Source organism: Sapajus apella, unplaced genomic scaffold, assembly GCF_009761245.1.
Source record: "Sapajus apella isolate SASKATOON/1434 unplaced genomic scaffold, GSC_monkey_1.0 scaffold1, whole genome shotgun sequence".
In the NCBI taxonomy this organism is placed as follows: Eukaryota; Metazoa; Chordata; class Mammalia; order Primates; family Cebidae; genus Sapajus; species Sapajus apella.
Window position 1 is genome coordinate 45,651,906 of NW_022436941.1, and position 16,145 is coordinate 45,668,050.

Genomic DNA, 16,145 nt, shown 5'->3' on the forward strand with positions numbered 1-16,145 from the left:
AAACAAAATAGACCCATAGCCAGATTAATAAAAAAGAAAAGAGAGAAGAATCAAATGATGCAATAAAAAACAATAAAGGGGACATCACCGCCCATTCCACAGAAACACAAACTACCACCAGAGATTACTACCAACAACTCCATGCACATAAATCAATAAACCTGGAAGAAATGGAAAAATTCCTGGACACTTGCATCCTTCCAAGCCTAAACCAGGAAGAAGTCAAAACCCTGAAGACCAATAACAAGGGCTGAAGTGGAGGCAGCAATTAAAAGCTTACCACCCAAAAAAAGCCCGGGGCCAGATGGGTTCACAGCTGAATTCTACCAGACATACAAAGAGGAGCTGGTACCACACCTTCTGAAACTATTCCAAACAATCCAAAAGGAGGGAATTCTTCCCAAATCATTTTATGAGACCAACATCATCCTGATACCAAAGCCCAGCAGAGACTCAACAAGAAAAGAAAATTTCAGGCCAATATCCATGATGAAAATAGAGCAAAAATCTTCAATAAAATACTGGCAAACCGACTGCAACAGCACATCAAAAAGCTTATCCATCACGATCAAGTAGGCTTCATCCCAGGGATGCAAGGCTGGTTCAACGTACACAAGTCTATAAACATAATTCACGACATAAACAGAACCAAAGACAAAAACCGCATGATTATCTCAATAGATGCAGAGAAGGCCTTCGACAAAATTCAACAGCGCTTTATGCTAAAAACTCTCAATAAACTAGGTATTGATGGAGCATATCTCAAAATAAGAAAAGCTATTTTTGGCAAACCCACAGCCAATATCATACTGAATGGGCAAAAACTGGAAGCATTCCCTTTGAAATCTGGCACTAGACAAGGATGCCCTCTCTCACCACTCCTATTCAATATAGTTTTGGAAGTTCTAGCCAGAGCAATCAGGCAAGAAAAATAAGGAGGAAGTCAAATTGTGTCTATTTGCAAACGACATGATTGTATATTTAGAAGACCCCATCGTCTCAGCCCATAATCTCCGGAAACAGATAAGCAACTTCAGCAGTCTCAGAAAAAAAGTCAATGTGCAGAAATCACAAGCCTTCCTATGCACCAATAACAGACTTAAAGAGAGCCAAATCAAGAACGAACTGCCATTCACAATTGCTAAAAAGACAATAAAATATCTAGGAATACAACTAACAAAGAATGTAAAGGATCTCTTCAAGGAGAACTACAAAGCACTGCTCAACAAAATAAGAGAGGACACAAACAGATGGAGAAACATTCCATGCTCATGGTTTAGGAATAATCAATTTTGTGAAAATGGCCATACTGTTCAAAGTAATTTATAGAGTCAATGCTACCCCTATCAAGCTACCAATGACCTTCTTCACAGAACTGGAAAAAGCCACCTTAAACTTCATATGGAACCAAAATAGTGCCCGCAAAGCCAAGTCAATTCTAAGCAAAAAGCACAAAGCTGGAGGCATGACGCTACCTGACTTCAAACTATACTACAAGGCTACAGCAATAAAAACAGCATGGTACTGGTACCAAAACAGAGATATAGACCAATGGAACAGAACAGAGGCCTTGAAGGCAACACAACATATCTACAACCATCTGATCTTTGACAAACCTGACAAAAACAAGCAATGGGGAAAGGATTCCTTGTTTAATAAATGGTGTTGGGAAAACTCGGTAGCCATGTGCAGAAAGCAGAAACTGTACCACTTCCCGACACCTTACACTAAAATTAACTGTAGATGGATTAAGGACTTAAACATAAGACCTAAAACCATACAAACTCTAGAGGAAAACCTAGGCAAAACCATTCCGGACATAGGTGTAGGCAAGGACTTCATGACTAAAACACCAAAAGCATTGACAACAAAAGCCAAAATAGACAAATGGGGCCTAATTAAACTCCAGAGCTTCTGCACAGCAAAAGAAACTATCATTAGAGTGAATCGGCAACCAACAGAATGGGAAAAAGTTTTTGCAATCTACCCATCTGAGAAAGGGCTTATATGCAGAATCTACAAAGAATTAAAACAGATTTACAAAAAAACCCCAAACAAGCCCATTCAAAAGTGGGCGAAGGATATGAACAGACACTTTACAAAAGAAGACATTCATGCAGCCAACAAACGTATGAAAAAAAGCTCATCATCACTGGTCATTAGAGAATGCAAATCAAAACTACAGTGAGATAACCATCTCATGTCAGCTAGAGTGGTGATCATTAAAAATTCAGGGGACAACAGATGATAGAGAGGATGTAAAGAAACAGGAAGGCTTTTACACTGTTGGTGGGAGTGTAAATTGGTTCAACCACTGTGGCAGACAGTGTAACGATTCCTCAAGGATCTAGAAATTGAAATACCATTTGACCCAGCAATCCCATTACTGGGTACATATCCAAAGGACTATAAATCATTCTATTATAAAGACACATGCACATGTATGTTTACTGCAGCACTGTTTACTATAGCAAACACTTGGAACCAACCCAAATGTCCATCAATTATAGACTGGATAAACAAAATGTGGCACATATACACCATGGAATACCATGCAGCCATAACAAAAGGATGAGTTTATGTCCTTTGCAGGGACACGGATAAAGCTGGAAACCATCATTCTCAGTGAACTGACACAAGAACAGAAAAGCAAACACTGAATGTTCTCACTCATAAATGGATGTTGAACAATGAGAACACATGGACACAGGGAGGGGAACATCACACACCAAGGCCTTTTGGGGGGTGGGGGGGCTAGGGGAGGGATAGCACGTGGTAGGAGGATTGGGGTGTGATAACAATAGGAGAAATATGTAATGTAGATGACAGGGGGATGGATGCAGCAAACTATTATGGCACATGCATACTTACGTAACAAACCTGCATGCTCTGCACATGTACCCCAGAACTTAGAGTGTGTGTGTGTGTGTGTGTGTGTCTGTATATATATATATATCTATATATCTATCTATATATATATAAAAACACACCCTCCCTGCAAACACACACCCCTACACACCCATACCCCCCCACACACAAAGAAGGAAATAACTTTATTCACAGATGAAATGACTACATAGAAAACTCTTTGGAATCTAAAACAAACAAGCCAATAAGTGAGTTTCTCAAAGCTTCAGGACACAAAGCAATATACAAAAATCAATTATATATCTATATGCTAGCAATGAACAATTAGAAATTGTAATAAAAAATCAAAACATTAACAATCCATAAAAATTGTAGTATTTTAGTATTTAGAAATCAATGTGACAAAAATGGTGAAAAAACGAAACAAATAAAAATGGAAACAAAATACACCAAAACCTATAGAATATAGGAAAAGCAGTGCTAAATATGACATTTATTGGGGAAAAAGGCCTATATCTAAAAAGTAGAAAGATTTCAAATAACCAACCTAACAATGTAACTCAAGGAACCAGAACTGCAGGAACAAAGCAAACACCAAATTAGAAGGAAATAAATAATAAATAAAATGTAATACAATTAGATTAATTATAAATTAATGTTTATTATAAAGATTATATACAAGAATAAAATTTCCTAATATATTAATAAATAATAAAAAAGAACAGAATCAGACTAAAAAACCACAAAGGATCAATGAAACAAACTAATTTTTTGAAATGATAAACAAAATCAATAAGCCATTAGCTAGACAACAAAGAAAAAGAAAAAAACCCAATAAATAGAATCAGAAGTGAAAAAGGACACATTACAGTTGATATCACAGAAATATAACAGATCATTAGAGACTATTATGAACTATATGCTAACAAATTAAAAAACTTAGGGGAAATGGATAAATTCCTGGACACATGTAACCTACCAAGATTGAATCAGGGAGAAACAGAAAACCTGAACAGACCAATGAGTAATGAGACTTAATCAGCAATAAAACTCTCCCAACCAAAAAGAGCCCAGGATCAAAAGACTTTATTGCTGAATTCAACCAAACATATAGAGAAATAACAACAATAGTTTTCAAACTGTTTCAAAAAATGAAGGGTAGGGAATTCTTCCTAGCTCACTCTACAAGGTCACCATTACCCTGATATCAAAACTAGACAAAGACACAACATGAAAAGAAAACTACAGGGCAATATGCCTGAGAAACGCAGATGCAAAAATCCTTAACAAAATACCAGCAAACTAAATCCAAGAACGCAGCAAAAAGACAATACGCTATGATCAAGTGGTATTTATCCCAAGGATGCAAGGATGGTTCAACATATACAAATAAGTAAATTAATAAAAACAAAATGAAGGGACCAAAACTATATGATCATTTCAATATATGCAGAAAAATCATTTAATAAAATTTGTACAAAATCCCTTCATGATGAAAACTCTCCACCAACTAGGCACAGAGGTACTTCAAGATAACAAAGGCCATACATGACAAACCCATAGCTACCTTATGTGGAATGGGAAAAATATGAAAGCCATTCCTGTAAGAACTGAAATTAGAAAAGAATGCCTAGTTTTACCACTTTTATTCAACACAGTACTGAAAGTCATCCTCACCAGAGCAATCAGGCAAAGAAAAGAAAGAAATGGCATCCAAATTGGAAAAGAAGTAAAATTGTCACTTTCTGGAGATGACATGATCTTGCATGTAGAAAAACATGAAGACTTGCCAAAAATAAAAAAATCACTTAAAACTGATAAATGAATTCAGTAAAGTTATGAGATAAAAAGTTAACATTCAAAAATCAGTAGCCTTTCTATATACCAATAATGAACTAGCTGTAAATAAATCAAGAAAGCAATCCCACTTATAAGAGCTCCAAAAATTATAAAATACCTAGAAATATATTTAACCAAGGAGGTGAAAGATACCTACAAGGAAAAAACTACAAAACACCGATGAAAGAAATTGAAGTGGACACAAACAAATGGAAAGACATTCCACGTTCATGAGTTTGAAGAATTAATATGGTTAAAATAACCATACTGTTCAAAGTAATCTACAGATTTAATGCAATCTTTATCAAAATACCAATGACATTCTTCTGTGAAACAGGATAAACAATCCTAAAATTTGTAAACAACCAAAAAAAAGACCCTAAATAGCCAAAGCAATGCTAGGCAAGAAGAAAAAAACTTGAGGCAAACACTACATCACTTCAAAGTATACCACAAAGCTATAGTAACCCAAACAGCACAGTACTGGTATAAAAACAGACATATAGACCAGTGAAGAACAGAGAACCCCAAAATAAATCCACATATTAAAGGCAAACTAATTTTGGACAAGGTGCCAAGAACATTCACAGAGGAAAGGACAGTCTTCATTAAATGATGCTGAGAAAAGTGGATAACCATAAGCAGAATGAAAGTAGACTGGTATCTCTCACCATATACAAAAATCAACTCAAAATGAATTAAAGACTTCCAGGTAAAACCTGAAACTATAAAATTATAGAGGGGAAACACTTCAGGGAAAGACTTTATGGCCAAGACTTCAAGCACATGACTTATGTGTGACATTACTGAGGTATAAATAGGACAGAATTCAGATGGTTTAATGTAATAATGCCCAAATACATTACTCTATAACAGACCAATAAACTAAGAAAATTATTTTATGACATATTAAGCATACTAACGAATCATATGTGTGTGTATATAATTATATTTTGATTACACTATAGTAGGACAGGATATTATACAAAATTTTTCACGTGCCAAGTTTTACCTGAGCTCTATATATGTGCTTCCTTAAGGCATGTTTTATTTCAACAACATCTACATCTGTCCTGATATCCATGTTTTTTGATTCTTTGGTATATTCGGCAAAAATAGAATTCTTCATTTCTTTCTGCATATAGCAAAGTAAAATGATTTTAGAAAATGTACTAAAGATAGTGTCAACACAGATGATATCACAAAGGACAATATAAGAGGAACGCATTCATACCTTGTTAACCACAGCAAAGATCTTCACAATCATCTATCAAGATTACATAATGAAAGAAAAAGCTTAAAAAGCAAACATTTTGGCTGGGCGTTGTGGCTCATGCCTGTAATCCCAGCATTTTGGGAGGCTGAGGCAGGTGGATCACGAGGTCAGAAATTCAAGACCATCCTGGCAGAGATGGTGAAACACCATCTCTACTAAAAATACAAAAATTAGCAAGGCAAGGTGGCAGGTGCCTGTAATCCCAGCTACTTGGGAGGCTGAGGCAGAACTGCCTGAACCCAGGCGGCAGAGGTTGCAGTGAGCCAAGATCATCGCCATGGCACTCCAGCCTGGGTGACAGCATGACTTCGTCTCAAAAAAAAAAAAACAACAAACCCAAACATTTCAATTTGTAAAGAATTAACTGATATTTACATATGTGCTTTTCACCTTACCTTGGTCCAAATCTTTCCTTGAACTGCTTTTTTGTTGTTGCCTTGGTCGCACAAAACAAAATTCATTACCTATTTACCTTTATCATTTTCCTGAAATCCTTCTGAATATACACATATATACATGGTATGGTATGGTATGGTATGGTATGGTATGGTATGGTATGGTATGGCATTAATTAATAAATTAGATGGGGTCTCACTCTGTCACCCAGGCTGGAGTGCAGTGCAGATCTTGGCTCACTGCAACCTCTGCCTTCCAGGCTCAAGCAATCCTCCCAATGCAGCCTCCCAAGGAGCTGAGACTACAGGCACCCACGACCACAACAGCTAATTTTTTGTATTTTTGGTAGAGATGGGGTTTCATCATGTTTCCCAGTCTGGTCTCAAACTCCAGGGCTCAGGCAATCTGCCCTGTTGGCCTCACAGAGTGCTGGGATTACAGGTGTGAGCCCCCACATCCAGCCCATGGTATGGTTTATTTAGATTTTTAAAAAGTCATAGTCTAGAGAAAATTTACCCCTGAAGGATTCAATTTTAAAAACAAGATCTCATTAAAAATGATCTGTATTATACAAAAGATAGAGCAAAATAAAAAATAAAATTTACATTAGAAAGTATTACCCAACTATACACACATGTAGTTTTATAGATTTTTCCATTTTAAGAAATAGTCTTTTCCAGTTTCTTTTTCTTATACATTATATTCAGGCAGAACAAATTCATGGAATATCTTGATTACTAACTCAGATTTCTTTGTGTATGCATATAGAAATACATTTACTGTGGACCAAAGTTAACTGGAATATTAACTATGAATATTATACCAGATTGACTCAAGATTTTTTCATAAAACATACAGTATTATATATCTAGATTAGAGAACCAAAAAATTAAAAATAAAGCTATAGCTTATCTTACAAAGCTTTACCTGATCTCTACAATACATGTGCCTTCTTAAGGTACTTTTAATTTTTTCATGTTCACCGTCTTTTTTGCAATCGCTTTCTTTTTCTTTCTTGCGTTTTCTCCTCAAAGCATAACTCCTTTGAATATCTTCATCTTTTCTCTTAATTTCCTTCTACATGTATTTAGACCAAATTAAATCTCAATATCAATGACATGTTACCAAATCCAAATAAACTCGAGTGACTTTCACACAAGTATATACAACATTAAAAAATAAAGAAGTACAAACAACAGAAAATTTCGTCCACCGACAGAGGTGTACATTAAAATATTTTGAAAAAAAGCTGGACACTGCCCAGTACAGTTGAACATGCACAGTCCTTACGACCCAGCAACTCCATTTCCTAGGAATATACCAACTAAGACAGACAAATTACGGAACATGTATACCAAGAGGTATATAAGATAATGTTCACACTATTCATAGCAGAATTCTTCATAAGTGCAAACACCTACCAATCAAACACACAAACCAACAAAAAGAAGCCTAAAGGCTTATCAACACTAAAACAGATAAAGATATAATTGCAGCACAGTCAAACAATAAAATTTTATATACACCAGCAAAAAAGTCTACAAATAACATAAACTAACATGTTCATGAATAGACAAAGCTAAACCATATGGGGTTAGGAATACACACATAGCTGTTAAAACTATAATGAAAAATAAGAAAAGAATTAACACAAATTCTAAGATAAAGTTTACTTCTAAGTAAGAGGGACAAAGGGGATACATTAGAAAATAATATAGCAGGTCTTAAAAAAACTGGTAATGCTTTATTTCTTAATACAGATATTGGATACATAAGAACTCATTTTATACATTTTTTAAAGCTGCAGAAAAGTGTACTATAAACACACATATATTTAAAAAAATTATTTTTAATTTCAAAAGTTTTACCTGATTTTCATATGTATGCCTTCCAAAGGTATTTCCCATTTTAACAAATTTCAAATCTTTACTGGAACCACTGGATTCTTTTTTGTGATGTTCAGTCAAAATAGAACCAACATTAATATCTTCATCATGATTTTGCATTTCTTTCTGTGTGTTTGTAAAAGTAATTTAGTTAAGACTGTGGATTAAATAAAGCCTCAATACAATCAACACAAGTCACAAAATCCAGGAACATAGGTTTTGTAAAATATACATACAAGATTAAATATAGTAAAGAGCTCTTTGAATCATATAAGATCAAGCAGAACATAAATGTTTTCAGTTCACAAAGCTTTATAGTATGTTAACAAATATGCTTAATTTAGTTTACCTATGTGCTTAATTCAGATTAAGTAGTATTAAAAATCATGTTGTTTATCATTATATCAAAATAGCTATTTTGAAAAAAGATAGTTCTACTTGAAATTTACATATATAATTTGAGTCCTAAAAAGAACTCAAGAAGACATATATACAGTCATGCACTGCTTAATGATGGGGATATGTTTTGAGAAGTACATCATAGGGTGATTATGTCATTGTGTAAACATCAGCGTCTACCTACACAAATCTAGATGGTACAGCCTACTACACACCTAGTCTATATGGTATGGCCTATTGTGCCTAGGTTACAAATCTTTAGGACATGTTACAGTACTAAATACTGTAGGCAACTGCAACACAGTGCTATTAGTGTATTTAAACATAAATAGGCATAGTAAAATATGGTATTATAATCTTATGAGACTACTGTCATATATGGGGTCCATTGTTGACCAAAACTGTGTGTATATGACTTTATATGTATTTTAAGATTTTCCATTTCTTCTATGAAATCTATTTTATTCTTCTGCTATGTTTACTCAAAACTAAATTTATTTTAATAACTCCATCATTTTACATTTCTTTCTATATGTAAAAATGCTATATACTGTGATTCACAATGCATATTTCACAAGAGGCACGTCAACTCAAAAAAGCTTCTCATTAAAACATGCACATATAGTATTACAAAAAGTAGTCTTATAAGTCACATAAATATCAACATACATTGAAAAAGTCAGAAAAAAATGCAAAAATATTTTAAGTTTAAAAAGTTGTGGGAAATAGGGGAGGGACAGTGGGGGGTAGGGAGTTGGGGGAGAGATAGCATGGGGACAAATGCCAGATATAGGTGATGGGGAGGAAGGTAGCAAATCACACTGCCATGTGTGTACCTATGCAACAATCTTGCATGTTCTTCACATGTACCCCAAAACCTAAAATGCAATTAAAAAAAAAAAAAAAAAAAAGAAAAAGTTGTGGCAAATCTTGCCACATACAATTTCTTAAGAAACTGTGCAATTTTAAAAGTTCCAAATTACTCCTAGAATTATTTTTCAAAAATACTTGACAGATATGGGAAAAACTATTTTGATTTTTTTTCCTGCTTACACATAAAACTTTTAGTTTAGACTAATAATTATCAGGTTAATAATTTGATAAATTAACTGAGTAGGCTGCTTTATTAAACACAATATGAAACTGAACATAACTGAATATTAACTCTTCTAGAGCAGAAATAATAATGTCCTTTTTGTGGTTTCTACTGCTGTTTGAAAAATTGTACTTGAGAGCCACCATATATGCTTTCTTGAGGTACTTTTCATTGCTCCAAGTTCAACGTCCTTTCTGTTTTATTGTTTTACAAATCAATCAAAATAGAATTCATTTGTATATTTTAAATTTTATTCTATATACAGTTAAATACTTGAATTTACATGAATTATACATATATATTGTGATCTCAGGTAAGAAAATGCTTTATAAAACACACATTACCTAAACATACCAGAGTTTTTAAGTAATTACCATTAATTATACATTATGTATAAGGAACTCTGTATTTCTATATGCATACAAACATTACTTCAGCAAGAGTTCCAAAACAGAGACATAGGACAATTTCCTAACATGCTCAAGCCTGATACCAATATCTGTTTTTTTCCACCATACTTTGCCTCTCAAACAATTCTGTAAGAAACATGAGAAACGTACGTTTTTTAGCCTATAAAGTTTACCTGGGTTCTATACATGGTCTCTCTTAAGGCATCTTTCATTTCAAGAAATCCTGCATCTTTCCTGAAATCTTTGTTTTTCTCTTCATTGCTATGTTTAGTCCAAATAGAACTGGTTTGAGAATCGTCATCATTCTGAATTTCTTTCTGTATGTACGTAAAAATGGTTTAGGCAATCACCTAAGTATATTTTCAACATCATGTACTTTTTATAGTATTCAACTTTAACTATAATTACATTTTGTCAAATAGGTAGGTAAAATGCACCCTCTTAAATCAAAAGTTACTAAACACAGATAAAAATCTTTCAGGAAAAAAATCATTATAGCAAAAGTCCTGAAAAAAGCGTTTCTGCATATCTCAAGAAAAACTCAATGCTTTGCTGATCTACTAACAACCAATTATTTTTACAAATAACCAATAACAAAAATATTTTATCTAGTCCCTATCCAAGTTAAAGTTACAATCTAGATTTTAAAAATCATCAATTATAGATAAGACTTTTTCTTGCACTATTTTTTAGTTTTTTACTGGTAAGACTTCTCACTTGCAAGTATACCCCACACAGAGAGGAAAAGGTTACACAATACTCTTACGTGAATAGCAATAAACAACAATTATCTTAATGTAGCTATATCTCAAATGACTAAATTTCTCTTGCCAAGAAACCCAAACTGAATTCATAAATCAACTTCCAATAATTATTTTAAAATTTCTTGCATATGCACTTACACATATAATTCTGTAAGCTTAGTAATATAAAGATCTGGGAGTAAAAGTGAGTTCATGACAGTTCCCAAAATATAATTATGAAAGGCTGTTCAGGCCGGGTGCAGTAGCTGACGCCTGTAATCCTAGCACTTTGGGATGCTGAGGCAGGTGGATCACGAGGTCAGGAGATCAAGACCATTCTCACACATGTTGAAACCCTGTCTCTACAAAAAAAATACACAAATTAGCCGGGTGTGGCAGCGTGCACCTGTAGGCCCAGCTATTTGGGAGAGTAAGGCAGGATAATTCCTTGAACCCAGGAGCCAGAGGCTGCAGTGAGTCAAGATTTCACCACTGCACTCCAGCCTGGGCAAGAGAGCAAGAACAGAAGAGAAAAGGAGAGGAGAGGAGGGAAGCGGAGGGGAGGGGAGAAGAGAAGAGACAGACAGAAAGACAGACAGAAACCATAGAGAGGGAGGGAGGGAGGGAGGGAGGCAGGGAGGAAGGAAGGAAGGAAGGAAAGAAGGAAGGGAGGGAGGGAGGGGAGGAAAAATGAAAGAGAAGGAAAGAGAGAAGGAAGGAAGGAAGGAAAGAAAGAGAAAGAAAAGGAAAGAAGGAAAGAAGGAAAGAAGGAAAGAAGGAAAGAAGGAAAGAAGGAAAGAAAGAAAGAAAGAAAGAAAGAAAGAAAGAAAGAAAGAAAGAAAGAAAGAAGGAAGGAAGGAAGGAAGGAAGGAAAGAAGGAAAGAAAAGAAAAGAAAAGAAAGAGAAAGAAAGAAAAGAGGAAGGAAGGAAGGAAGGTTGTTCAGAGATTTATTACCTCTACTCAAAGAGACTGGAGAATCACAGTCTTCCTAGGGAACAATTATAAAAAAACAAAATGTGTTAAGGTCTATAATGTGATCTTTATTTCCCACTCACTTGCCCTTGGCTTCCTATGTTAAAATGAGGGCCACTAGTTTAGCAGGCTGCAATTCTGAAACCACAAAATAATCCCTGAGAATAGCTGATTGAATTTCTTTTTCAGCAACTCAGAAAGATGAAATTGAAAACTAAGAAAATAGAGATTTTTCTCCCTTCCTATTACTGGGACCAAAGAATGTATCAACAACAATTTCTGTTAAGGACAACTTGCAGCGGGGGAGGGAAATGAGTTTCTGGCTTTAAATTTCACATGGTTGGCAATGGGAGGACAAATCCATAGGCTCAGGTCCTCAAAAAATGTCCAGAATACAAGATGAGTTAATCCCATATACATTCTCGTTATAGAGAATGCAAAGAAACATACCAAGGGAATATGGTGGTATCATAAAAGTTTGTTTTATCAACAGCAATAAAGCAAAAAATAAACTGTTTCCTAATCCAATATATTTACTTATGTGCCTATTTCAGATGCTACATATGAGTAAATTAGGATGTATGATACAAATATCCTATATAAGTTAACTATTTAAAAATCACAGCCTGATACAGGTTTAACATTTGAAGTTTTGAAATTAAATAATCTATTTTCTATACAGCTAAACAAATGATCCACATATATTTTTTCCTAAGCCACTAATACTTTGTCTAATTGGTGACTCTTATGAAATATACAGCAATTATTTAACTGTAAATATTCAATTTTATTCATTATAAGTATCTTAGTGATAACTTATGTACTAGGCATTGAGTTAGGTGTTTGTCTCCTTTTATAATCTCAGAAAGACAGTCCGAGACCAGTATACGTATATACTATAGTATACATATACCACAGTATAGTGCTATGCACTAAAGGATAACTAAAAGCCTGTTTAATCAGCTACTTATTCTATTATCTAGGAGTAGGGCAACACAGCTGGGGCAATGAGAGTTGGCTTTCGATTCTGATATTTGACTTAGTTTCCTGTCTTGGGCTAGGTATAATTGATATACTCTGGTCTCCAGGTCTTATTCCAATATTCAGCCAAAGCATCTGTCATACAACTTGAATGAACTGATTAGACCAGATGCATAAGAAGATGAAGAGCCAGATAAATCAAGAGAGGGAGACCTCTCAGTGCTACTTGTTTCTTAACTTGTACTTATACCCTGATGCTTAAATGGCATTTCATAATTCAATGACGAGATATTCGTTTAGGTATCGATTATAGCATTTATTATTTTTTAACTACTTACAAAGAGACTGGAAATCTAATAATACTCAAAATAGGGAGACAAAAAGGATCACGGAAAGGAAGAGTTGAGGAAAGAAGACTTAAAATTGACTGAGTGGTTGGCTTTAAATTTCTGCTCTGATAAATGACAGCTGTGGGATCTTGGGCAAGTTACTTAACCTCATTTTTACCTCAAAATTTATTCTGATCAGTAAATGGAGTCATAATACATACTAAACACGAACATGAGGTTTAAATTAGATTGAGCATGTAAAATGTTTTTAACGTACTTGAACCACAGTAACCATTCACTATTACCTCAAAGTAGTAGTTGTAATAATTCTCATAACCACCAAAACAATGTAACATTAGCTTCTACAAACAAAGGGAGAAACTAAGGCACTCAATAAATGACTCTCCTGTGGTCACAGTATTACATTATAAATTTGTGTCACAAATTAGTTAATCTGGCTCAAAAAGTCTACAGTGTTTCTGTTATTCCTAATATATTCCTGTAAGACTGTTGTAGTTCATTTTTCTTTCTTAAGTAGTCAAGATTAAGTTTTCAGTATTCCTAGGTAGCCTCTCATTTTTATGAAACCTTCCTTGGGTCAAACAATTGAGATATGTTAGTCATTTGTTCCTCTGTATTCCTGTACCTTTTACATAGTTTTACAAATCCGCAATTCACATGAATTGCAAGTAACAGTGTCCACACTCTTTCTCCATCACTAAATAGTAAGCATCTCAAAGTGTGATATATAATCTTATTCATTTTCATATCCCTAGTGCATTGCATAATGCCTGGTACAGCAATAGTCTTCAATAAATATCTATAAACCTGAACTAAACGGATTTTGAATTCTGATATACTCAGAAGGTTTTCAAAAAGTTTAAGAGGGTTAAAACAATAATGTTACTTTTTTTGTTGCTGTTTAAATAGACAAGGTCTCACTCTGTTACTCAGGCTGGAGTACAGTGGCACAATCAGTTAAGCGTACTGCAGCCTCAACATCCTGGGCTAAAGGAATCCTGCCTCAGCTTCAGAGCAGCTAGGACTATAGATGTGTGCTACCACACCCAGCAAATTTTAAAATTTTTTGTAGATATGGAGTCTCGCTATGTTGCTTAGGCTGGTCTCAGCCTCCCAGCCCCAAGTGATCCTCCTGCCTCAGCCTCCTGAAGTGCTGGGATTACAGAACCACCATGCCTGGCCTTATTGTTACTGTAACTCAGTCATTTTACATGGCAACTCTTTTTAGATGACACTTCAAAATCCATCTAATGAGGACTATAATATAATCTATAGCAAAGAAAAGCAAGATACTGAAATAAAGTTAACTTAAGTGATCACAATATGCCTTCCTTATTTGGATTGGTTATGAACTGCCAGCCATTTGATCCAGAACTTGTAAAACAATGTATTCTAAAACAAGATATAAGTTAGAGATTATCTGCTACTTTGGTTGATATACTATTGCTATACTATTTCAGCAGCTAAATATGAATGTTGTTAGAATACCACAAAATAAGATCGTAGATAATGCACAGTATATGTTGCACTTTAAGCATTATTTCCCAAAGAAAAAAGAAAATTAATATACCTTTACTAATCTAGTTAAAAACATCTATCATTCTGTTCATAGCTAATACTAAATGTAAACTATTCAGAGAGGTCTATCAGATAGTATGCTTTTGGCTGTAAATAACAGAAAACCAACCCAAACTAACTTAAACAACATAGAAATGAATTACTACACAGAAGAGCAATGTGGTCTAATGGCAATACTGGTTTCAGTGTTGGTTAATCCAGCAACTTAAGTAGCAGTCAGAGTCCACATTCTATCTCTATACTCTGCTAACTACAGGGCTGGTTTCTTCCTAAGGCTATTTCTCTTCAAGGTTAAAGAATGGCTTCCAGTAGTAATTCAGGTTAAATTCTTCTGTGTTCCTATCTAGCAGGAGTCAGCCCATCAGTAACTCTCTTCTTAGAATGAAAAAACAACTTCTTAGAAGCTCTTACATACTTCTCTTCATGACCCATTGATCAGAATTGGTTCACATGCTCATTCCTAACTAATGACTGTCATGGACAATGAGATTATCCATAGTCCAAGCAGATCCATTCTTTGAACTAAGGTCAAATTTCCTATATACATTGCTGCTACTCATTAAGGAAAGGCAATTATATAATGATACATTATATGTATTTTTGGAAGACTCAAACATCTTTCACAACATCTCTATTAACAAATATTGAAAGAGAACCCGTGTGCCAGGCTCTTTGTGAGGTGATCAGGATATAACAATGGAAAAGACAGACATGATGCCTGATGACAAGGAGCTTTTGGTCTACACGGGGAAACAGACATTAACCAAATAATCAGTCAATTACTTAACTGTAATTGTGCAGAGTTACCAAGCAAAATAATGCTATGAGAACACATAGGTGAACCTCACTGAGTAAAGGGAACAAGAAGGCTTCCCTCTAGAGTAACATAACAGAACCTGAAACATGAGCAGAAGGTAGGAAGACCCAGAGAGTGAAGGAGTAGTGGGAAATAACTTTTCAGGAGGAAAAAATATCTTTTGAGAAGACACTGAGTTAGGAGTAGCTTAGCTTATTTAAGAAACTGGGAGGAGTTTTCATGTATATAGCATAGTAAGCATAGATAAGAGTGAAGCAGGATATAAATAAAAAGACAGGAATGACAGGAATCCTGTGGGAACTTGTAAGCCACATTAGATATTTAGGACTTTGTCCTAAGGGCAACGGGAAGCCATTGAAAGGTTTTACATAGGAGAGAGACAGGGTCAATATTGTTTTAAGAGCATTTTGATTGCTTTTTCTGAATGAACTAGAATATACTAAAGGAAAAGGTAAGAGTAGCTAGGAAATTAGAGTAAAAAGGTAGAGTAACAGGAAGAGTAATCAGAAGCCTATTCCAAGAGTACAGAGGAA

At 34.7% G+C, this 16,145-nt stretch overlaps 1 protein-coding gene across 4 annotated transcripts in view; it reads right to left on the bottom strand.

The window, feature by feature from the left end:
• SLF1 (SMC5-SMC6 complex localization factor 1) overlaps window positions 1-16,145 on the bottom strand; it is a 95,115-nt gene that overhangs the window by 57,042 nt on the left and 21,928 nt on the right. For all 4 annotated transcript variants that reach the window (XM_032274000.1, XM_032273390.1, XM_032274087.1 and 1 more), the window contains 4 exons: window positions 10,344-10,487; window positions 8,248-8,391; window positions 7,307-7,456; window positions 5,720-5,842 (listed from right to left, as the gene is read on the bottom strand). In XM_032274000.1, coding sequence (XP_032129891.1) covers window positions 5,720-5,842; window positions 7,307-7,456; window positions 8,248-8,391; window positions 10,344-10,487 — 561 coding nt within the window. The remainder of the gene's footprint in view (window positions 1-5,719; window positions 5,843-7,306; window positions 7,457-8,247; window positions 8,392-10,343; window positions 10,488-16,145) is intronic.